The sequence below is a fragment of the Cannabis sativa genome, chromosome 2 (genome assembly GCF_029168945.1).
Source record: "Cannabis sativa cultivar Pink pepper isolate KNU-18-1 chromosome 2, ASM2916894v1, whole genome shotgun sequence".
Lineage (NCBI taxonomy): Eukaryota > Viridiplantae > Streptophyta > Magnoliopsida > Rosales > Cannabaceae > Cannabis > Cannabis sativa.
Window position 1 is genome coordinate 11,494,986 of NC_083602.1, and position 26,720 is coordinate 11,521,705.

General features: G+C 31.7%; 1 protein-coding gene across 1 annotated transcript; it reads left to right on the forward strand.

The window, feature by feature from the left end:
• The first annotated feature begins 5,943 nt into the window (after positions 1–5,943).
• Positions 5,944–9,764, forward strand: LOC115720308 (germin-like protein subfamily 1 member 18). The gene is made up of 3 exons (XM_061110088.1): positions 5,944–7,333; positions 7,617–7,658; positions 9,050–9,764. The coding sequence occupies exons 1-3, from the start codon at positions 7,207–7,209 to the stop codon at positions 9,586–9,588; spliced, it is 708 nt and encodes a 235-aa protein (XP_060966071.1). The 5' UTR covers positions 5,944–7,206; the 3' UTR covers positions 9,589–9,764.
• Positions 9,765–26,720: the final 16,956 nt, after the last annotated feature.

Genomic DNA, 26,720 nt, shown 5'->3' on the forward strand with positions numbered 1-26,720 from the left:
GTGCCAGATTTCAAGTATAATATAATATCTGTAAGTTGCTTGATAAATGATAATCATGTGAAGGTTAAATTTACCTTTGATGAGTTCATACTGCAGGACCTTGCCAACAAGAAGAGGATTGGCAAAGGTAATTGTGCAGATGGTCTATACATCCTAGACCAAAAAGCTGTTGGTTATCCTATTTTCAATGTCACGGCTGAAACTTGGCATGCTAGGCTGGGACATCTATCTGATAAATACTTGAAATTGATAGAAAATAATCTCAAATGTAATACTTCTTTCTTGCATAAAGACTCACCATGTTACATTTGTCCAAAGGCTAAGCAAAAGAAACTCCCATTTCAAAATAGTGGTAAATTTGCTCACAAAATTTTTGATCTTGTGCATTGTGATATTTGGGGTCCTTATCATGTACCTTCTCATTCCAATTTTAGATTCCTTCTTACTCTTGTGGATGACCACTCTTGATTTACTTGGATTTATCTTTTGAAACATAAGTCTGATGCTTTAAATGTTGTTCCTCAATTCTTAGCTTATGTTCAAAATCAATTTGGTTGCATGATTAAAACCTTTAGATCTGACAATGCTCCCGAGCTAAGTTTTAAAGATCTTTTCTTAAAAAATGGAATTTTACATGATTCTACTTGTGTTGAGACTCCTGAACAGAATGCCATTGCTGAAAGGAAACACCAACACTTACTCAATGTTGCCCGAGCCTTATACTTTCAGGCTCATATGCCCATAAAATTTTGGGGAGAATGCATCTTGACAGCTGCTTTTTTGCTCAATCGCACTCCATCTCCAAATTTGCAAAACAAAACTCCCTATGAATTATTATTCAAAAGACAACCTGATTATCAACATTTAAAAGTCTTTGGTTGTCTGGTTTTTGCCTCTACCCTCACTGCTCATAGGACCAAATTTGATCCTAGAGCACGCACTTGTGTCTTTCTTGGATATCCTCAAGGAGTGAAAGGTTATAGACTTTATGACATTAATAATCACCAAATTTTTATCTCAAGAAATGTTATATTTCATGAGCACATATTTCCTTTTCTTAAATTAAATATTGATGAGACTAATGTTGATCCTTTCACTACCACGGTTGTCCCCTCTAATAATGTTTCAAAAACTATTGTTGAGGATTACCAACACATTACTACTGATATACCTCAGTCTAGTTCATATGCAGAAAAAGAAAATAATACGCCTACTGGTGCAGACAGTACACCAGCAGCCACTGCAGAAACACAAAGAAACACCAGTGACAATCGCAATGATACAGTAGTGGATGTCCCTCGCAGAAGCACAAGAACCACTCGACCTCCTTCCTACCTTAGAGACTTTGAATGCCATTCTGCAATACAGGACAAATCATCTACACCTCATGCTTTAAATAAATACCTTTCTTATGCTAGACTAACCGAATCATACAAAGCATTTATACTTGCAGTCACATCTTTGAAAGAGCCACAAACATATAAACAAGCCATTCATTTTAAACAATGGCTTGATGCTATGGATGCTGAGCTCACTGCCCTCAGGATCAACAAGACTTGGAGTGTTGTACCTCTCCCACCAAATAGAAGAGTTATTGGTTGTCGTTGGGTTTACAAGATTAAACTCAATAGTGATGGTTCCGTTGAAAGATTCAAGGCTAGACTTATTGCTCAAGGGTATACGCAACAAGAAGGCCTTGATTTCTTTGATACTTTTTCACCTGTGGCCAAAATGGTCACTTTTAAACTCCTCCTTGCTATATCAACTATTAAACAATGGCATACTTTACAAATTGACATAAACAATGCGTTTTTGAACGGAGACCTCAATGAAGAGGTTTATATGGCCTTACCACCTGGTCTAACCGTGTCTAATGATGTCCCTACAGGTACTAATCTAGTTTGTAAACTTCACAAATCCATCTATGGATTACGACAATCGTCTCGACAATGGTACAAGAAACTCACATCAGCTCTTTTACAAGAAGGTTTCACACAATCAAAGGCTGACTATACTCTCTTCACAAGAGGCAAAGATGACAAATTCATTGCTCTACTTGTCTATGTGGATGACATTGTCATCACAGGCCCCAACATTGAAGCCTTACATCAACTTCAAAACACTTTACACCAGCAGTTTAAACTCAAGGCTCTCGGTCAGCTGAAGTACTTCCTTGGCTTCGAAATTGCCCGTGCTTCTCATGGTCTTTTCATCTCTCAACGGCAATATACTTTACAACTCCTTGAAGACAATGGATACATTGGTTGCAAACCTGCCAAGGCCCCCATGGATCCGAGAACTCGACTTGATGATCAACAAGGAGAACCTTTGACTAATCCTTCAACCTATAGGCAATTAATTGGGAAATTACTCTACCTCACACTTTCGAGACCCGACATTACCTATGCCGTCAACACATTGAGTCAATTCATGGCCAATCCTAGAACTCCTCATATGCAAGCCATTTCTCATCTTCTTAGGTACCTTAAAGGGAGTCCTGGACAAGGGCTGCTATACCCCAGAAATTCGTCTCTTCATTTAAGAGGATTTTCAGATTCGGATTGGGCATCTTGTCCAATTACACGAAGATCTACTACTGGCTTTTGTGTGTTCATAGAAGATTGCTTAATCTCTTGGAAAACTAAGAAGCAACCGACTATTTCTAAAAGCTCTGCTGAAGCAGAATATAGAGCTCTCGCTGCCACGACAAGTGAACTTACATGGCTTCAATACTTGCTGCAAGATTTCCAAATTCAACAAGATATGCCTACCTTTATTTACTGTGACAACCAATCAGCTATACATATATCCAACAACCCCACTTTCCACGAACGTACCAAACACATCGAGTTAGATTGTCACTTCATTCGAGACGAAATCAACAATGCAACTATCCGTCTAATTCCTGTCTCCAGCAACTTGCAATTGGCTGATGCTTTCACCAAACCACTGCCTTCCACAACCCTCGCAACACACATCAACAAGATGTCTGTATATAATCTATACAGTCCATCTTGAGGGGGGGATATTAAAGACTAAGTGTTAGTCTAAGTTACTCGTTTTGTATCTTACTGCAAGTCTTATCCTGAAGGTTCTTACTGTATGTTCGATTATCATTTTTTACTCAATTCCTTGTTTGTAATCTGTTACTAACAGATAGGAAAGTTAGTTGGTATTATTAAGTTAGTTAGTATTGTTGAGTCCTGTAAGTCGGTTGGTCCCTAGGCTATATATACTTGTCTCCTGTCTTTCTTTGTAATTAATTCATTCAATCAATAAAGCTCAATTCATTTTTCTTCATTCCGCAATAAGTAACAAGTCACTCAGCCTCAAGAGTGACAAAAGTCACTCAGCCTCAAAAGTGACAAAAGTCACTCGGCCAAGAGAGTGACAAAGTCACTCAGCCATGAGAGTGATAAAGTCACTCAACCAGGCCTCCTACAAAGTCACTCAACCAGGCCTCCTACAAAGTCACTCGGCCATGACATTGCAAAACTTGGTGAAATTTTCCCTGGCGAGAGGAGAGTGAAGGGATAAGGATACGAACACAAGGACAAAATAAGCATGCGAGGAGAGTAATACCACACCTTTTGCAAGTTCTGAAAGTAAGGAGGTACAAGAAATGGAGGCACCACACTAGCAAGATCTGAAAAACCCAACAAAGGGTACGCTGCAGCCACTACCCCTACAACCCGAAACCACCTTACGCCAGACAAGAGTATGAGGTGCTATAGCAACTTGCAGCCTGAAAGCGACACATTGTCCCCTTGGGACCACCATGTACCTCAGGCAATTAAACCCTATAAATACCTCTTTCTGAGATGTAGAAGGGGGTTGAAAAATTATTCTTGAAATACTACAATTAGATCAATAAACAGTTCTTTATTTTTTCTAGAGTAATTTGCGGCAAAACCCCCTCAACTATCATTTTACTTGCAAAAAACCATCCAACCTTATATTTTGGTGGGAAAACCCTCCAAAGTACTGTTCCGTTTACATTTTAAGGTGTCGTCTGTCCAGCTCCTAATTTTGCCCACGTGGCAATGACAAGTCACTTAAAAATTATCCTATGTGGCCATATTTTACAAAATAAAAATAAAACTTTTAGAGTAATTTGCGGCAAAACTCCTCCAACTATCAATTTACTTGCAAAGAACCATCCAAAAAACTTTAAGGTTGGATGGTTTTTTACAAGTAAATTGATAGTTGAGGGAGTTTTGCCGCAAATTACTCTTAAATTTTTTGTTTTTATTTTAATTTTTATTTTGTAAAATATGGCCACGTAGGATAATTTTTTATTGACCTGTCATTGCCACGTGGGCAAAATTAGGACTTAACGAGGCTAAATAGGCGACACCTTAAAAATGTAAACGAAACAGTACTTTGGAGGGTTTTCCCACCAAAATATGAGGTTGGATGGTTTTTTGCAAGTAAATTGATAGTTGAGGGGGTTTTGCCGCAAATTACTCTTTTTTCTACTTTGAGTTAGATATTCAACCTTAATCTTCATCTTCTTCTCTCTTTTCTGATGTAGTTTGATTTTCTGGCCAGTAAGTTGATTGACGAGTTCTCATTGTTAACAACAAGGTTAATGTATTGTTATTTTTTTATTCATTTATAACTGTCTTTTTGTTATTTTATAGTTGTTTCATAGTTATTTCTTTGTTGTTTATGTGTTTTATAGTTTCCATAGTTATTTTTCTGTATTTTTTTGTACAGTTGTTTAGTTTATGTGCAATTTTTATGGTGTATATTTTTATTAATTTATTTCACACAATTTTTTTGTTGTATATATGTTCATTAGTTTTGTTCTTTTTATGTTATTTTTTAGTAGTTTTCAGAATATTTTTTGTTCAACAATTATTTTTTAGTTGTTTTTTTATACATTTGTATTTTTTTATGGTGTATATTTTTATTTTTTTCTGACAATTTTTTTGGTTATATGTGTACGTTACTTTATAGTTTAGATACATATGTTTAGTTTATTTTTTTGGACATATTTTATCAAAAAAAAAAAAAGATTTGAGATTTTTTGTTCTTTTTAATTAACACAATGTGTAATAGTAAATTTGACATATTAATTACATATTACGTATTATATTATATACCCTATTTTTTCATTATAAACGTAATTATTTTTTTAACTTTTAAAAAATAAATTATCATTTTAATTGCTACTAATTCAAAAAGAAAAGGAAAAAAAGTTAAAAGTATGAAATTATAACAACAAATTTTATGATAAAAAAAAATAATGTAGTATAGTACAAAAAGATAAATTAAGTTGTCAAAACTAAGTAAGAAAAAATGGTAATACAAAAACATATTGATGAGTTGGTATTGCTTTGCATATTATAACTATGTCATTGTATTGTTATTTATTTTTATTTTTTTTGAAGGAAGGTACGTATTTCATTAAAACAAATCAGTTGTTACAGGAGCACTAATAAATCTAGGACAAGCATCTGTCCACAAATCAACCCCTATGGAACTAGTAACAGACTTTGCTAGTGCGTGGGCCACACCATTCGCAACACGCGGAATGGCACAACAAGAACCACCACCAACAGCAGCTAAAAGAGAAATAATTTCCTCAACAATAGGTTTATACATAAAAATAGAATTCGGAAAAGAAATCCAAGAATTAACAATAGAAGAATCCGTCTCCACTCTCACCAACTTATACCCCAACGTGGACGCCCATCTCAACCCCACCCGCATAGCCAGAAGCTCTGCCACCGCCACCTGAAATTCTCCAACACCACCCACCGCCCAGGCAGCCCACATCTCACCATCACCCCCCCGAATGACCCCCTCAAACCCAGCAAAGCCCCTGCCCGGAGTGACCGCCGCATCCACGGATAATACAAACTCGCCCCTCAAAGGAGGCCACCATCTACCTGGCACGCCCAAACCAGCAGGCCCACTCCTCACTACCGCCCCCCCACCATTGACGCCCACACTAGCCCCTTGAAACTCCACTAAAGCCTCCCTCGCAAGCTCTACAACCCCACACAAACATGATTGTTTTTTCCCGAACAAGACCGAATTCCGATCATACCACACCCACCACCACACCATTGAAACCAACTCAAACTCATCCTTGCTAAGCACATCAAATAAATAAACAAGCAACTCAGCCAAAGAACCCACCCGACCGCGATACAGATAATGCCAAACCCGAAGCTTAGTCCATAGAGGAAGTAAAGACGAGCAAAACACTAACGCATGTTCCGGAGTCTCCGATTCCTCCCCACACCTATGACAAATTGGCTGAACAAGAACCTTGCGTCTAATAAGCTGGGAATTAGTAGGAAGAGCCCGGTGATACATTCTCCAAAGGAAGATCTTGACTTTCTGTGGGACTTTCAAATTCCACATCCCATTCCACCAATGAGATTGGGTATAAGAAGAGGAGCCTAACCTCTCACCTGCAACATCAAGAGCCACCGCATACCCACTCTTCACAGTATAAGAACCATTAGAACTATAATGCCAGCACCAACGATCCGCACAATCACTACTACCCAGTGGTATACCGCATCGACATCCAATTCATGCTCTTTATTAAGTGGTTTTAGGGGCTTTTTTTTCTACTGAAACATATTATTTTTGTAATTTTAACATAATATTTTTTAAAATTTAGAATAGTAAAAATATAAAAAAGGCTGACTATAAAAATGTAAAAATAACCCAAAATGAATATTTTTATAAGATCTCCATTTAATTATTGAGTAGCCGGTAGTAACTTCGTTTTTTTAGTGGCTCGATTGATCTCTTATTGGTGCCTGCAGCTCAGGCATAAAGAAGTCGTAATTTTTTTTAAAAAAAATAATAATAAAACAGGAAAAAAAAAACCTGAGCACCACCATTAATTAATGGAAAGCAAATATTAAGCACTGGTAAAGTAAATAACTATACTAATGTAGTGTAGTGGTTTGAATAATGATAAATTAAATCCTTTATTTATGTCAATAAGTACTCGATAATTAATCCACTATAATATAGAAATCTTTTAATTAATTGATTTACTTCTTTTATCTCTCTGTGTAAAACAATAGTCAATTATTCTGTAGCACATGTAGCTACCTATCTATAAATAGAAGTATATTTTATTGCAAAGAATTTTCATTCCTTTCCTTCTGAAATTCGATATTTTTCTATCTATTTAAATCATATACAATCTTACAAATATTCAATAATCAAAAGATGAAGTGGATTAAATTCCCTCTTATCACACTTGCCATCTTTAGTTTGGCTATTTCCCTTGTCTCAGCCTATGATCCAAGCCCACTCCAAGACTTCTGTGTAGCAATAAATAATCTCAAGGATGATTGTATGTATATTTTTTTCAAACTTATTTATTATTATGGGTAATGTTCTATGACCATCATATGAATATATATCTATATACAAAAATTGTATGTATTTTATAAACTTTAGCTAGCATGTGATCAATTTAATTAATAAGCCTATGTGTACAATATATAATACGGAAACATATAATTCTTGCGTCAAAAAAAAAATACCCACAATATGAATTTTTTATTTATCTTATTTTATTTCTCTTCAATTAACTTTAAAGTTTATTTATATGCTGATCTGATTCCTTATTGTAGCTAAGGATATTATTGAAGACAAAAGCAAGGGGCCCTTCGATGGTAAATCTATCTATGATGACTTGTTCTAAAAACATATTAATTTAACCAATCATTCATAAAATAAATAAATAAATAATAAAATAAAAAATAAAAAAGAGTGATAGCATTGTAATTAGTCACAATATTGATTACTTGTTACTAAATGGCATTTTAGAAATTTAGTCACCATAAAAATTCTTGTAACAAACGGTCGCATGTAATTACAAATTGTTACTAATGTATAGTTTTAGTCATAACTTACTGTATATATATAGCAATCAAGTCATATCAAATTGTAGTTTTATAACTAATATTTTAACCACAAACTTTTTATTTATTTATTTATTTTATTAGATATGTTCTTTGTTTGATAAATGGAGGGACAAACTTTTTTTTATAACCAATATATTTAAAAATATTTTTGTTAGTCACAAATTATTCACACAGTCACAACAAAAAAAAAAATATTGTTATACTTTTTCATTTTAATTGAATGATAAATTTATGTATTTTTTTTTTAACAAGAAAAATTTATGTATTGAAAACAAAAAGTCTCTCATAAAAATATATGGAAAACACAATAAATCATAAGATATTGACAGTAATACTACTTAAATTATCTAAATTATAACTCTTAGTCCTATAAACTAAATTTTTGAGTGTAAAACCCTCCAAACCTAACTTTTGTTTTTGTATTTACTATTCTGTTAGTGAACCAAAGTTATGTCCTATTGTGTATTATTGATATTTATACAATTGTACACATAATATATTCTCATTAGTCCACATATAATTTTATAAACATTAATATTAAAAAATAATTCAAAAATATAATAAAGAATTCAAAAACAAAATAGTGAGTATCAAAAGTAAAGTTTATTTGAAGGATTTTTTATCTTTGAAAATTCAATTTACGAAGTTAAGTGTTATAATTTATATAGTTCAGGCAGTATTATTGTTAATATTTTATTAATTATATATTTATATATAAAAAAAAATGGAGTTACTCTACTTAAAAAGGGCAACAACTTTTTATAAATAGAAGCATATATTGCAGTTAAATTTATTTTATAATTGATGAATGTTATTATTTGGCACTTTAAATGTTCAATATTATATGGATGCCATATTTTATAATTAATTAGCAATTTTTTATATTACTATTATATTAAAATGTATGAAATTCCATATTAAAATGCAACAATATATGCGACGAGTGTGGTACTTGACACCTTCAATTCAATGTGTTTCTTATAATTTCTCATATTTATGACATGGAGCTTGCGCATATAAGCTAATGTAATATTATAATTTACTTTTATCATATGTTTGGACACTATAATTGAGGGAGTGGTTGACTATATATACTATAATAATAACAATAAAATATTTTATTAATTTAATGGATGCAGTGTATACGAATGGTAAGTTTTGCAAGAGCCCAAAGTCGACCAATCCAAATGATTTCTTTAGCTCTGGACTGAACAGTCCGGGAGACACTAATAACCCACTTGGATCAAGTGTGACAACTTTGAACGTAGACAACTTTGGTGGACTGAACACACTAGGCTTATCTTTGGTTCGCATTGACTATGCTCCAAATGGTGTAAACCCACCTCACTCTCACCCTCGTGCCTCTGAAATCTTAGCTCTCACTGTGGGAACCCTCTACGTTGGCTTCGTCTCATCCGCACAAGATGGAAACCGCCTCTATGCAAAGGTTTTAAACGCAGGAGATTTATTTGTCTTCCCAATTGGATTGGTCCATTTTGAGTTTAATATAGGCAAAACTCCAGTTGTTGCTTTCACTGTTTTGAATAGCCAAAACCCTGGATTGGCTACCACTGCTAATACTGTGTTTGGATCCAACCCTCCAATCAATCCTGATATTCTTGCTAAAGCCTTTAAGTTGGACAAAAAGATTGTTGAAAATCTTCAGAAGCAGTTTTAATATTTAATCATATCATGTAAACCTAGCTAATCATGGATAGGAGCATATAAATTAATGATGAACAATTGTGCTCTTTAATAATTATAGCTCCATATATTACATATGTTCACTTTGATTATGTTAAGAAGTTGTTCAGTAACTGTACGTGTTCAAGATCAATAAAATGCTTCTTATTATAATTCTGGTCTTTAAAGTTCAGTTTTTTAAAATTAAAATTTTGATACATAGAGCTCAATTTTTTTTATAATTAAACAAAAGTGTTAAAAAATTAAATGTTTTTACAATGATCAATATTAGATCTGTCCTAATAACATGCATGTGTACATTTAAACTTATAATTTTCATCGTTTTTGTTTTAAATTTTTTGAAGCCCAAAGCCACAAGTATATATTGTTTCATATATGTATATAATAACTAATTTGTTAAAATATAAAAGCTAAATACCATTTTAGATTCTGTGTTTTGCAAAAGTTATTAATTGGATCTGTTTTGTTAAATAACAAAATGGACCCTGTATTTTTCAAAATGTTAAAATAAGACCTGAGCTTAATTTTTGACAACTTTTTTTTAATATAACTAACTTAAAGATAATTCCTAACATAAACAAATAAAGAAAATGTAAACAATTTTCTCATAATGTTTTTAGATCGAATTATTATTAAATTAATTTTGACAAAAAATCAGTGAAGGATTCTATTTGTACCATTTTATATAATACATAATTTATTTTGTCATTTAACAAAATGTCCAATTGATAACTTTTACAAAATACAGGATCTAAAATAGTATTTATCCAAATATAAATTAAGCAATTAAGCAATTAAGCAAAAGTTTTACCCGAATTTTACCTCAAGAAGGTATCCACCTTATTTGGTTAAATTTTGTATGGAATAACATATTTGGTTAAAGTGATTATTATTTTTTTTTTTTTGACATAAAGTTATATTATATTAAGTGAAGTATAATACAATAGTCATTGGAGGATATGGCAATTCTTCTATCCAAATACATTTTTTGTCTACCGAAAAAGTATACTTTGCTAATGTATGAGCAACAGTATTAATAATATATCTAAACAGATTATAGATTTGAACTCCAAAAAAATTGAACATGAGAATAGAAATATCTTAAAGCAAACTATAAAAATCAGATGAAGAATGCAATCTTTTAACCACTAAAAAGAATCCGTCTCAATCAATATAATGAATTGGTATGTTCATATCTTGAGAAATTTATATACCAAAAATAATGAATGATAAGAAGAATTAATATTGTGTTAGCCACAATAAATACAAATCAATATTTATATATGTTATTACGTGACATTATATAATACGCTTGATGATTTGAGGTCGGCCGGCAGCGTCTCACAGCGTCTCCAATGTTCAAAAAATATAATTTCAGAAGATAAGCGCCAATCCAAAACGAACATTTCAAAACCTTCAATATTTTAAATTATTTAAAATTTCCCAATATCTTCTATAGCTACAATAATACAGTCAATAATAAAAAATGAATTTAAAACTATTTATAAACCAAAAACACAATGAAGTGTACGTGCCACAAAATTTATATACTTTTCGGACCTACTCGTATCTATTTATATATAAATTATATTGAAGTCAATTATATATGTAAATATATATAGAGAGTAGATAGGTTAGTTAAATGTTTGGTGAAAGAAGTTTGAACGAAGTACGATGATTCGTGGGTTTCGCTAACCCAAAGTAGAGTTTCTTTATCTTATTCGGTTTCTTTTCTTACGTTAACTTTTATTTATAAAAAAATACTTACGTTTAATTTTTGCAATATAAACACTTAATGTTAACTTTTAGTTATAAAAAAATACTTACGTTTAATTTTTGCGGTATAAATACTTAATGTTAACTTTTAGTTGTAAAAAAATACTTACGTTTAATTTTTGACAGCAATAATACTTAAGTTATATTTTTAAAAATCTGTAGGTACTTAATTATTAAATATTATATATAGGAACTTATCAATACAAGCAATATTTGGTCAATGAATACAAAGAACTCAAAAGCTTGTAAAAGTTACTGAGCTTATGAGTTAGGCCTTTATTTATAGGTATAGCAGTATAAGAGAGTAGAAAGACAAGAACAGTGTACAATTTGAACAGAAAAGAAAACAGTTATAGCAAAATTAACTGAAAGAAACTAACTAAGACTACTTGACTGTATCATCCCCCCTCAAGCGAAAGGGTGTGTTACAAACTTTGAGCTTGGATTTCAAGTAGGCAAATTTGTCCTTGGATAAGGCCTTTGTAAGTATATCAGCAATCTGATCGGAGGAAGGAACGTATCGCACTTCCAATTCTTTGGCAAGAATTTGATCTCTAACAAAGTGTAAATCGATCTCTATGTGTTTAGAGCGTGCATGAAACACGAGATTGGCAGCAAGAGATGCAGCTCCTTGATTGTCAACCCAGATTATTGGAGCTACTGAAACATTCGATCTCTATGTGTTTAGATCGTGCATGAAACACGAGATTAGCAGCAAGAGATGCAGCTCCTTGATTGTCAACCCAGATTATTGGAGCTGCTGAAACATTCGATCTCTATGTGTTTAGAGCGTGCATGAAACACGGGATTGGCAGCAAGAGATGCAGCTCCTTGATTGTCAACCAAGATTATTGGAGCTGCTGAAACAGAGATGTGTAACTCAGAAAGAATGTAGGACAGCCATTTTATCTCAGTAGCAGTGTTGGCAAGTGATCGAAATTCACTTGCAGTTATCCTCCTAGCAACATCTTGTTGCTTTTTTGCTGACCATGAGATGAGGTTTTCGCCAAAGAACATAGCATATCCTCCTGTAGAACGTGTCATCAGGGTAACTAGCCCAGTCAGCGTTGGAGTAGGCTTGAAGACAAAGTCGAAGACAAGGCTTGATGTGTAAGCCTTCATGAATAGTCCCTTTCAAATATCTGAATAGCCTCTTACAAGCCTCCCAATGAATAGTTGTTGGGGGATGAATAAACTGGCTCAACTTGTTGACAATAAATACGATGTCTAGTCTTATTAAGGTCAGGAAATGTAATGCCCCTAATGTACTCCTGTAGAGTTTATGATCCAAAAATGGTTCATCAGTAGACAAAGATAATGTGTGAGTAGAACTAGTAGGACTAGGACTTGGTTTAGCACCTTCCATGTGTATTTTGACAAAAAGATCAGAGATATACTTCGATTGGGACAAGTAGATACTAGTTGAATCGCTTATAACCTCTACTCGAAGGAAATAGTGAAGAGGACCTAGATCTTTCAGGGAAAATTCTCTGTTGATATCAGAAATTAGTTGAGAAATTAACCCTTTATTTGGACCTGTCACTAAAATGTCATCTACATATACAAGTAGGATGACCAAGTTTGCACTAGCACCATGAACAAACAGTGACGTATCTGACCTCGAGACAGTAAAACCTTTTGTGATTAATGTGTTCTTGAGTTTGTCATTCCATGCACGTGGTGCCTGCTTAAGACCATAAATTGCTTTGTGTAATTTACACACATGTGTAGGTCGAGTGGGGTCTTCAAACCCAGGTTGTTGAGGCATATACACAGTTTCTTGTAAGGTGCCATGAAGAATGGCATTTGAGACATCAAGTTGAGTAACAGGCCAACTAAAAGAGACAGCTAATGTGAGGATAATACGAACAGTTGCTGGCTTGACAACTAGACTAAATGTCTATGAAAAATCAATTCCAGGAGTTTGATGAAACCCTTTAGCAACAAGCCTCGATCTGCATCTATCAAGTGTACCATCTACTTTTAGTTTCACTCTATGAATCCATTTATTTCCAACTAAGTGCATGTCTAGATGATAAGGGACCAATGTCCAAGTATTATTTTTTATGAGAGCTTGATTTTTCATAGTCATGGCTGCATTCCACTTAGGATCATCTAATACTTGCTTTAAGGAGGTTGGTTCATAATTGGTAATAATGACTCAGGGAGAGAGTGATTTGTAGCTAGGTATGCTTTTGGTTTATGAATGCCACACTTAGACCTTGTTTTCATAGGGTGACGATTTGTGGGTGGTGGTTGGGATAGAGAGGGTGCTGGTGGCTGGGGGAATTGGTTGGATATTGTTGAGGGCTTGAAATATTGGCAGGGATTACTGTCTGAGATGGATTTGTGGTTTCTGAAGTGAGTGTGGTGGGTAAAGGCATGTTGGTGACTAGTTCTGTGGCAGGGAAACCAGATGGGGAATCAGATGGTGCAGCAGATGGTAAATCTGACATTTGCTGCGATGTTGCTACAGTAATGTGTTCCTCAGTAGCAAATGGATAAGATGCATTAGTGGTCTGAGGAATTGGTGATGTAAAGAAGCTCAATGAAGAATTAGTGTTGAGAGTAGGGGTTGTTACCTGAGTTGGTGACTGGACAGCAAGAGCAGGAAACTCCTCTTCATTGAATTGGACATTTCTAGTGACATAAATTCTGCCTGTTGAGCTTTCGCACAAGTAACCTTTGTGTTGCATGGAGTAACCAATAAAAATGTATTTTTAAGACTTTATAGACATTTTATGGGGCTGATAAGGCCTGAGTAGTGGGAAGCAAGCACACCCAAATGGTTTGAGAAAACCATAATCAGGTTCTTTGTGAAACAGGCACTTGTATGGAGTATCATTAGCAATAATTGGTGATGGGAGCCTGTTTATAACATATGTAGCATGCTGAAAAGCATGCCACCAATAGGATAGGTGTAAACCAGATTGAGCTAGTAGTGTCATGCCTGTTTCATTGATATGTAGATGTTTGCGTTCGACTCTCCCATTTTGCTCATGATCATGAGGACAGGAATGATGAATATGTATGCCATTTGTAGCTAAGAATGATGCAAAGGTTCTATACTCACCCTCTAATCCGATTGAACTTTTTTAATGGGGAAATTAAATTGTTTTTCAACCAATTTTTTGAATTGGAGAAATATAGAGGAGGCTTGAGACTTAAGGGACATTGGAAAGATCCAAGTGAAACGACTGAAGTCATCCACAAAGTGAATATAGTATCTAAATCCTTCTTTGGATGGTTGATGAGATAGCCCCCACACATCTGTGTGAACAAACTCTAAGGGCACAGAGGCCCTTGTGGTGGACAAAGGATGGGGTAATTTATGTGTTATTACCAAGTTTACATGCATCACAAAATTTAAGATTTTTCAATGAGCTATGAATGTTCAGTTTATTTAAAACTGTGGCAAGAGTTTTTGAGGCAAGGTGTCCTAACTTAGAGTGCCAAATATTGATATCCTTATGAAAATCAACATGAAAAGCCTCAGACAAAGGTGCTGAAATATCGAAATCTTTATTGCTGACAGAATTGTTACAAGAGGAGGAGACTGTAGAAATAGTCTCATTATTACATGTAGTTGTACAGAAAGTGTTATTAGTAGTATTAGAGGCTTTAGTAACTAATTGACACTCGATCTGAACTGGAGCAGGGGAACCAAAGGACTTGGTCAGCACTTATAAGCCATTTTTAACCCTCCTTTTGAGAAAGATTTTCCCTGTTATCTTGTCCTTAACAAAACAACAAGTGGAGTGAAATTCTAGGAAAACATTGTTATCTTTTGTAAGTTGAGATCACACTAACAATATTTTTGGTTATTTGAGGAACTTTAAGAATGGAATGCAACTGAATAGGAGTGGAAGAAGAGGGTAAAGAATGATTACCTATGTGAGAGATGTGGAGTTTCTTGCCATCACCAACAGCAAGAGTGTCCTGACCATGGTAGGGAATTTCATAATTGAGATTTTCCATTCCAGTGGCTACATGTTTGTTAGCCCCTGTATCAGAATACCACTAAGGATCATGGGCAAAGTCTTGAACGATGGGAAAGCTATAGGAAGACAGATCTTCTTCCTCAATTTCTGTGAGATAGGCATGGGAGTCACCAGATTTGGGAGGAATGAAGGCTTTATCAAATCTGTAATGACATACAGCAGCTGTATGCCCAGTTTTGAAGCAAACTTAACAAAGAAGCTGTGAGGGAGCCATTCCTCGTCCAAGATACCTTCCTAAGGGGCGACTGGATTGGTTATACCCATAGCCACATCTATTAACTCCAGTAGATCTTGAGTTGGGCAAACTAGAAGCAAATCTTGGAGAACTGGTGGTGAGATTGGCCATCATTTTGGGCGAAGAGTCATGGACCATATAGTGTCGTTCAAGCCGACTTTCATGAGGAAAGAGAAGAGATTGGATCAACTCAAAGGAGAGATTGTCAACCAAGTTGGTGACATGAACAACCACTGGGTCATATTCAGGGCCTAACCCATTGAGAAGATTCATGATCAAATTTCTTTCATCCATGGGATGTCCACAATGGATAAAGAATCTACAAGAACCTTAACCTTGTCATATTAATCTCAAATGGATAGGTTACCTTTCTAAATTGTGGACAATTGTGATTTGATCTGCAACAGTCTTGCTTTAGATTGAGAGGCGAAGCGTTGCTCCGGAGCTTTCCATGCTGTGAATGAGGTGTTATACTGAGCCAAAGAGCCAAGAATGGTTTCAGACATGGAAGAACGAAGCCAGCTGAGTAGTAATTGGTCCTTTCTTCGCCAGGCCAAAAATTCTGGGTTGACATTGCCATTAACGAGTTAAGCTGGTGGAGGAATACCAGTGAGAAGAAAATCATCAAGTCCATGGCCAATAAAAGTGGGAATGACTTGCAATTTCCATGCCAAGAAATTAGATATGTTCAGTTTGACAGTGAGAGATGAATTCAGAGAGATCTAGAAAGGATTCTAAGATTAGTGAGGAGGAGCAATCGGAGGTGGTGGTGGCCCTTAAGGCTGGGCAGAGGTGCGCGGTGGGTTGTCGATGATTGAAGGATTCATTATCGACTTTCGTCAATGGCTTCCTGATACCATATAAGAACTTATCAATACAAGCAATATTTGGTCAATGAATACAAAGAAATCAAAAGCTTGTAAAAGTTACTGAACTTATGAGTTTGGCCTTTATTTATAGGTATAGTAGTACAAGAGAGTAGAAAGACAATAACAGAGTGTACAGTTTGAACAGAAAAGAAAACAGTTATAACAGAATTAACTGAAAGAAACTAACTAAAACTACTTGATTGTATTAAATATTAAGTAAATTTCTACGTGACAATCCTTCATTGGTCCAATAGTCATGAATTTTTAATTTTTTTTTAAAAAAATAATTTATATGTACCGATAAGAAAATGACACGCGGATAATGACTTGACATTTAACGTTCAGGTACCTACAGAGTTCTAGAAATATAACTTATGTATTATATTCTGCCAAAAATTAAGCTTAAGTATTTACTTATAACTGGAAGTTAAATTTAAATATTTATGCAGCAAATTACTCTTTATATAAACTAGTGAAACAATATATGCTCGACACGAACTACTTACAAAAAGAAATTATAAAATATGATATTTTTATATTATATATTTAATAAGTAATTATATTATTAAGCTATATATCATAAATAACTATATTATTTTTATAATTATATTTTACTAATTTTTTATAATTATTGGTAATGTTTATAAATAAGTTATAATATATACTGTTTACCAAATTTTTTAGAAACCAAATATATTAGAGCTTAAGGAAATAAGAAATAATTAATAATAATAAACATATAGGTTTTTACGTGGTTCAGGCGTTAATGATCCTTAGTCCACCAATCCATTATATTGGCTTCTTTGGGGCAAATGTTTTTGAGATTACAAGGTGGTTACAGTAAAGTCTGCTCTGCTTCACTTGAGAGAGAGAGAGAGAGAGAGAGAGAGAGAGAGAGCTTTCTTGGAATTTTCGCAGAGTGTCTGTAAGTAAAATTGTTCTCTCCATGTCTCAAGATAAACACTACAAAAAATGGGTCTGTAACGAGGACATGTCATCGTTATTAGTATTTTCGCACAAGAGGGAGAAATTCGCGGTTTTTTTTTTGGGCTAAGCTCCTGTACCGTGGACATGTCCTCAGTATTGTTTTACGGTGGATTTTTCTATTTCCTTTTATTTATTAGCTTTTCTTTGTCTTCTCTAAACCCACAAAGTAAAATACCCAAACCTAAAAAAACTCAGACCAAATCGATGATCCCCAAACCCATATCTGACCAAATTGTTGTCTTTTGTTGTACCTGCATCGCTCGTAGGCGGCATCTTCCTTCATCTCTGGCGATGTGGTGACTGGCTAGTGTTCTGTACTAAGCTTTGAGTGTTTATGTTATTTTTTATTTCTGAAATCAGATTCAAAGATAATTATTGAAATTGTCAAAGCCCAGTTGCTCAATTCATCTCTTCAGCATCTTGAATCCATTATCAATTGCTTATATCATAGGTGATTGTGGTTCATAAATTGATTGATTCTGTTTTCCAATTTTAAATAATAATAGTTATGAAGTTTGTGGATTTTTTATTAATTTAGGCTTTAGGTGAGATAAAGTTTGAGGACTACTCTCTTAGACTGTCTCATATATAATATATAATACTCACTAGTTTATGTATAAATCGATGTATATATCTTGTAATTTAAGTAAGTTGTCTTGTTTGTGCAACTTGTGTGATGCATAAATATATGCCTTAAAATCTTATAGTTCTCCAAGCTTGTTGAGTATTGAAACATTGAATTGTGAAAGTTAATTTAGTATTGCTAGAAATATTCAATATATGCATCTAGTGTTTTGCACATTTGATTTTTTTTGGATATCAAACAGTGTGTATTTGGGTAAAATTGTTATGCAAATTGTTTTCTTGAAATTATATTATTTATTTAGTGTTTATCTAATTTTTATTGGATGACTGCAATAGTTTTTAGTCTGTTAAAAATTTCTCTTTCTCTCTGTTTCTTTCTTTCTTTTTCTTTCTCTGTTTCCTTATGCTCCCCTTCAAGGGTAAGTCTTCACTGATGTCTGTTTGGTTGCTCAAAAGATATGATCTGTTTTGCCTCCTTCAGAATTTTGTAGAACCTCATCCTCCTAAGCATATTCTTGCAGAACATACGCCTGATGAGTTACTTGTACTTCTTCATCATCTTCATCCTCATTCTGCTCTTGTTTGACAATATTTTCTTCTGTTTAAGGGATTAGAATTCTGCCTTTAATTTCTCATTCTCCCTCTATTTCTGAGCGACAATATCAGAAACTTCCATTTTCTTCCTGTCAAACAGTTCACACGCCTTGGCAAGGAACCTACAACTTAATAAATAAAGTTAAGGAATATTTATTTTGTCTAACGAATGAAATAATATTTTTTAAGTACTAACATACCCAATAGCCCTTACACATCCAGGAAGCTCTGGTGTCCTGAGCGCTTGCATTAGAATATTATTTTAGCCATGGACCTGAACTTGCTCCTCTAATTGAGCCTAGTACACATATTCAAGCAATTAGTATATGATTTATCTATATTAACTCATTAGTACCTAATCAATGATTAGTATATACTTACTATCTTATCAGCAATTTTCTTGTCGTAATCAGTGACAAGTTTTATTTTCTTAGTCTGAGATTTGATCCAAACACGCTGGCGTGGGAGATCCTAAACCTTAAGGTCCTTTTTCATTGTTTAAAAAATATTAAATGAGTACTATTAATATATTTTGATCCACATTGCTAGAAATTCTTTATATTAATTACTTACCACATCTTCTCTTATGTACACCATTCTGCTCCGACCACTTTGATGCCTGGATTGGTTTTTCACCGATCATTCCCTTTGTATTTTATTCAGTTCCTACCATGCAAAAAAAAAAAAAACATTACCTATCAGTAGTTATATTTAAAAGTTTATCTTAGTACAAATATAATTAATACCTGAAATTCAAGAGTTAGACGACTTTTATCAAATTTCAACCAGTCATTTTTGCCAATTTTAGGATGCTTTTAGGGACGTCCGCCAACCGTTGCAAATCATTTTCCTCTAATGTGGGGATAATGATGTCCTTGGTCATTCTTTTTTTGAAATCTTTTACAAATTTTTTGGGAATGACCATGCAATTATGTTTGAAATCATCCCAAACTATAAAACTCATCTAATTTTAAGGTAAACAAACATGATTACAGTTAACATCTTAATTAATCAAACACAAATCAAAATTTTAACAAATAACCGCTTACTTGTATATCTTTCCAAATTTTATTTTTAAGTTAAGGGTTGACTTGCTTTCAATTTTCATAGGACAACCCAATTATCATATGGCATCTAAATCCTCAAGTCGATACTAGCTTTGCATAGTTTTTTCCATAATCTCCTTTATTGTTGACAAGGAGAGGAAGTCGGTTTTCTTAGTCCATCAAGTGACTAATTTTGTTCATTTCAGTTCTACCTTGTTTAGATATCCCCCTAGAACACTCTACTGCTAGGTCCAAATTTGTATCAGAGCTTGAACATGAGTTTGCCATATCTATATTATTAACAAAGATAATATAAAGTTAGCGATAACACAACAACTACATAAAAAGACATGATCACAATTATTTGTGTTATGCGTAACACTTTTTCTTTGATATTATGTATTTTTAGTAAACTTTATCTTAATTCTACCAAAATTTTAGCAGCATAACAACTGTAATTGGACGTTCCCAAAAATTTTAAGCATGCATAAATCACACGAACAAAACAATAAAAAACCAACAAAATAACATTAATACAAAAATTATCCACCCATCCGACAACAGTGCATGTATTCGCAGAACTTACTTCACTATAGTTAAACTTTTAAGATATTCAAACTTAACAAACATGCATATTATTCCACTTACTCGGCCGTAGTACAATATAATGCAGAACCTACTTCACCATGAATGAATATTTAAGACATTCAAACTCAACTAAGCATTGATAAATAATTAATAATAAAAAGTTAGTGAATATACATACCTATAGCAAGCTAAAATCCAATAAACTCCAAAGTATTCAGAACCTTCAAAATTAGCTCACAACCTATAATATAATTAGATACAACAAAATTAAAATTTTAATTATTTGACTACTTACTAGTTATATCACTTATGAGTAACTAGTTAGTAATAAAAATATATGAAATTGAATAAAGAAAAAGAAAGTAATTAATTACTATTTAGTAAATTATATACATAAATTTTAAAAAATTTACATATACATACATATATAATAAATTATATCTCACCCTAACAAAATTTTAAAAACTTCATTTCTAACTAATTAAACCTCCTTTTCTCATTCCTATTCACAATATATATACACACAATACAAAATATATATACACACATACTCAACAAAACATAAAATACATACATATATACTATATATTAAGGTTTAAATTTTTACCTTATAAGCGCAATCTGGCGACTAATTCCTATAAAAATCTGGCCACTATATACATACACAACAACATAATATTGATAAAATGGAAAAATTCCAAAAACAATTATAAAAACTAAAATAAAGCAATGTACATTACTAAAATGAATAAAAATCATAATTATACCTTAATTGACGTTAAGATTCAATATTTTCTCTACTAGAATATGTGGCAGGGGTTAAAACCACTACTTTTTTTCAATAGCTTCGATTTACAGTGAAATAGGCAAAAAAAAAACTTTTTGGGTATATAGATTTACATATAAAAAAAAATTGAAGATTTAAAAAAAGGGATAAAATGGTGTAAAACTGGTATAGATATTGAGTTTTAGGGTTGTGGTTTGCGAGGGTTTTCGTGGTGGTTTCTGGGCTGGTGGTTGCTGTGTGTATCGTGCTGAAGAAGACGGAGTGAGGCTGTTAGGCTAAAGGGGTTAGATAAATAACCCTATGACCTTGATTATTTGAAAATAACTGATGCCATAGTGTAAAAATTTAACACGTGTCAGCATTATGATAAAATTACACTATATATATGTATATATATGAAAGATAGATGAGATGAATAAATTACACAATATTATATAATATATATATAATATGAAAAAAAAAAAAAGAAGATTATGCACTCAAAATCTTGACTGTAGAATAGTGAGGATTACTATGACTTGAACAAGATATTATACCTTGGTTCAAAAGCTTATTTCCCCTATTTCTAAGCACTAAGAGAATTCTCATGAAAATAGCTTTAGGAATTATCAAGCCTTAGCAATGTATTTTTTTTGTTTTTTTGATAAAAAACTTTGTTCATTCCAAATGAGCACCAAAAATCTATTTTCACAGTGTTTAAGTGATCACACTTCGAATTCAACACACCACACATCATTTATCTCACATGAATGAGTATTAATCTATTTTGTAAGAACTAAATCATCATAGTTTTGAATTCCTTAAATTAAATTGTGTAACAACTCTTTAATTACAATAATTATGTGTGATTAACAAAAGAGTTATTACTAGTGACAACAAATTGTAATTCCTCTCAAGCACTACAAAAAATCTTAATTTTAGTCACAACAAAACTTGTGACTAAAAGTGAAAAAATTGTAACTAATTATAAATTATTATATATTGTGACTAAAAGGTCCGTGGCTAAATGCATTATTCACAAAAACTATAATTTGTTGTGACTAAATGTATTTTTAGTCACAATACTTGTTGTGACTAAAACTAAATTAGTTACAACTTGTAACTAAATACTATGTTTTAGTCACCAGTAACAAATTCACATTTAGTCACAAAAAAATTATGTTTTGACTAAAAAGTTGTCACTAAAAATAGTAATTTTTTGTAGTGAAGTTACATCATATAGGTTACAAAGTATAGATTAATAGGATACACATTTATTTACCATATATTTAATATATATTATTCACATAATAATATATATTGTTACATTTTAATATAGGTACATATAATATTATTAAATAATATAACACAATTTTACACAAATCTTTAAAATTTTATTTAAGAGGCTATTTTACCCAACTTTATTGGGCATGTTGATTGTCAACTTTTTTGGGATATTTTTCTCGGGGCAAGATGCAAAATGGCCCTAAATCTAACAATAAAGTTAATAAATGTCATTTTTTATAAAAAATTAAGAAAATGTCCATTTATTTAAAAATTTGATGATGAAATTACAATTATATCCTTAGATAATAAACCCTAATTTTCTACCGCATTCTCATTTTCTTGGAGAACAAACCCTAACTATCTACCCTATGTCATTTTCATGTGTCCAGAGAACTCTCTTTCTTCTCCCTCAGCACCAAGACCATCTCGCCTCTACCAGTCCGACCGCCACCCCTTGAGTATTACCACCGCCGATCGTCACCGCCCCTGGCCAATTACCATCGCAGATCGTAACCGCCTGTCTCCAATTACCATCGCAGATCGTCACCGCTCGTTTCAAGCAATCTGTAAGAACCAAACTCAAAGGTAAGGTATCTTTCAGATCCTTATGGTTACATTCAGTGATTTTGATTTTATTTTTCTAGTGACTTTTTACTTTGCCTCAAATTTTTAATGGCCTTACATTTTACAGTACTTAAAACCTAAACCACATTCTCCCACACAAGTACATAACCATTAAGCCAACGACAAGTAGCTTGTAGGTTATTCTATATACAATACCCTAAAACCAACATGTCTTGTTTAAATTAAAATAACTAAGAAAACTATAAGTAATAAGAATCTAAAAAATGAAATGTATTAGAGAAGAGATATAACGAAACCTAGTTTGGTTACTTGATAAGAGCACAAGAGAGTATAATTTTCCAGAGCAAAAAGAAAATAATAACAAGAAAAACACAGAAGAAAATCTTCTAATTATTATTTGAAGTATTGTTTGATTTTCGCATATTCTTTGTATGAGCACTTGACTATTAGGTATAAATTCATTCTGTTTTAATATGTTTCATTATATTGTTTGATTTTTGCATATACTCTGTATGAGCACTTGACTATTAGGTATAAATTCATTCTGTTTTAATATGTTTTATATTGTTTGATTTTTGTATATACTCTATATGAGAACTGTATATATGACATTTGTTTTATATTTAGATACAATCTTTGTTTCTTTAGTTACTCAACAATAAAATTAACACTAAAAAAAATTAGAGTGTTTAATCATTTAGTTTAGTTTTGACAATTCCCTATCATTTAGTTTAGTTTAGTGTTGATTGTTCAATTTTAATCACACATTATTTATTTATGTCCAAAAGATAATATTTTCAATTAATTTGATTTGTGACAATATATTAATTAAGAAATTTATTTTTGTTGTTTTAAATTTTTATGTTAAGTTTGACGCTATATTTTGATGGGAGTTGTTATCCTTTTGTTTGTTTGTTGTTACTTAGTTGTTCAAGCATGTATTAATGTTGTTTTTCTGTTGTGTTTATGTTGTTAGTTAGCAATTAAAAAAAATCCAAATGCAAGTTAGCGATTTTAATCTCACGTTATATATTTATGTATTCAAAAGATAATATTTTAAATTCATTTGATTTGTGGCAATATATTTAAGAAATTTATTTTTCGTTGTTTTAAATTTTTATTTTGAGTTTAGGCGCTATATATATATTTTGATGTCTAATTAATTTTCATATTAAAGTAAAGTTATTATATGCTCTTTATTTATTTATTTATTTATTTGTTCAACCAATTTAAAAATGAGTATCTATTTCATTTTTCATAGGTACATATACTTTTGAGTTAGTGTACAAGTATTTTGTAGTTGCTTTTAGTTTTAGTTTTTTTTTAGATTATTAGTTTGTAGCTTTTATTTTTGTTATTCCAATGTGTCGAAATCTATTTAATTTGCATATTAAAGTGGGGTAGTTATTATGTTATTTTATTGTTGTTATTTAGTTGTCTAAATAATATAAAAATAATAATATGTTTAATTTTTCATGAGTATACGTAAGATTACTTTTGTGTTGTTAATTAGCTGTTTAAACATGTATTAAGGTTGTGTGTGTGTTGTGAGAACCCAAAAAGTTACTGCAATGTGGTGTTGAAATCTATTTATTTTTGTATTAGGTTGTAGCTTTTATCTTTATTATTACAATGTGGTGTTGAAATCTATTTAATTTGCATATTAAAGTGGGGTTGTTATTGTGTTATTTTACTGTTGTTATTTAGTTGTCCAAATAATATAAAAATAAAAATATATTTAATTTTTCATTAGTATATGTATTAAGATTGTTTTTGTGTTGTTATACAGTTGTTTGTTGGCTGTTAATTAGATGTTTAAACATGTATTAAGGTTGTGTGTGTTGTGTTTATGTTTTTTTAAGGTTGCTGACAATATTTTGTTCATGTCCAATTTATTTGCATACTTTTTTGCTAATTAGTATTGTTGTGTAGTTATATTTTTGCTGCCAAATAAAGTTAAAAGTCAATTTTTTTATATATATATTTGAGTTTTTTTTATATTGTTATTTGTTTACTGTTAGCTAATTGTTTATTGTTATTAAATGTTTAATTAAGAGAAGAAAAAAAAATACATATGTATGTATATACTAGGGGATTGTTACGTGCCAAGCCACGTAGTGTTAGTTTTATTTAATATTTTAGTTTTTTATTTTAATTAATAATTAAAATAGTATAATTATTTGAACGATTTGTTTTATAAAAATAAAATATGTGTCAGTATATTTAGTAAGTAAAACATAGTTGTGTTATAATAATATATGTTATACAGTCTCACATATATATATTTATCTATACATTTTATCTTTTCTAGGTAATTACAGAAGAGGCAACTCATATACAGTCTCACATTTATATTATCTTTTCTAAACATTTTATCTATATTTTTCTTTTTTAAAAAATAAATAAAAAGAATTATTAATATTCTCCCAAAATAGTTTTGTTAGAGAGAGATGTGGGTAAGATGGTTTTTTTAATTTAAAAAGAGATTATTAATATTTAAAAGATTGTTTAATTTGTTGGGTTTAATTATTGGGTTTATTTGTTAACGGGAGATAAAACGTAATCGTTAAATTTAACAGAATATTCTTTTATTTTTAAGTATATTCTGTTAAACCAAGAAATACCGTTAGATAGGCACTTTTAATATATAAAGATGTTTAGTTTTCATATGTACATATTTTAATATTATTTTTGGTTTATTTTTAGGTACTTTATAGTTTTTGAATAGTATTATAGTAAACAAATATCAAATTAATTTTTATTTTATATTTTAATTGATCATTATCTTAAGTATAATTTTGCATAGATATATTTTGAGTTAATTATGTTTAAATTATATATATATATATATCAATGTTTGATATTATTGTCTACTTGATTTCTAATTGAGCATATTTTTTTATTAATCATTTTATTTTTTTTAAAAAAATATTATTTTAGTGTAATTTTTATATTTTTTTTAGTTTATGTGTTTCAATTTTTTTTGTTTATATTTATTGTATTAAATTTGTAAATATTTTTTATATGTTCAATAAGTAGCTCTTGTACGGTGTTGTTGTCTAAATTTTAATTGTGTTAATGCAATGTGTTAATATTTAATAAATTTCTTTTGAAGTTTGATTGTTGTTAAGTTGTTTTTGTGTTGTTAATTAGTTGTTTTCGCATAACACTTGCATTGAGAAAAGAAAACCCTACACGCCCAAGCTCACTTTGTCTAAACTGCCATGTGGCAGCCGCAGAGTCATTGCCACATTCTGACGCACGTCAGTAAAAAATTTTACTCTCCCCACTCGCGCGTGAGTCTCACTCTCCTATCCTATTCACATGTGTATCTCACTCTCTCCTTTTACACTTGGTATTTATCTCTTCATTGTATTTTTGTAATAAAGAAACTTTATAAATATTATTTTTGTAATTAGTAAAAGTACAAATGTTTATTTTTCCTTAGGATGGTATAAATGTTTATTTTGAGTAATTTTAACGTAAAATAGAAATAACCCCTAGCTCAGAGGTATATCTTTTCAATATGGGTTATCGTATATACAAACAATTTAATTTTATTACATATAAAAAATTAATATGATTTCTTTGTTTTAGGAGCAAACAACAATTGTGGAGGAACAAAAATCACAGGAGAATATTGAAATGCAGGTATAAAAATAAACATTTAAATTATTTGTGTATATTATGATTTAAGTTTTTGGTATATTTATTTTACACTATGGAATATATTTATTCTGTGGTATGATATGTTAAGGAATAGGAAATAAAGAATAAACTCCTGCTA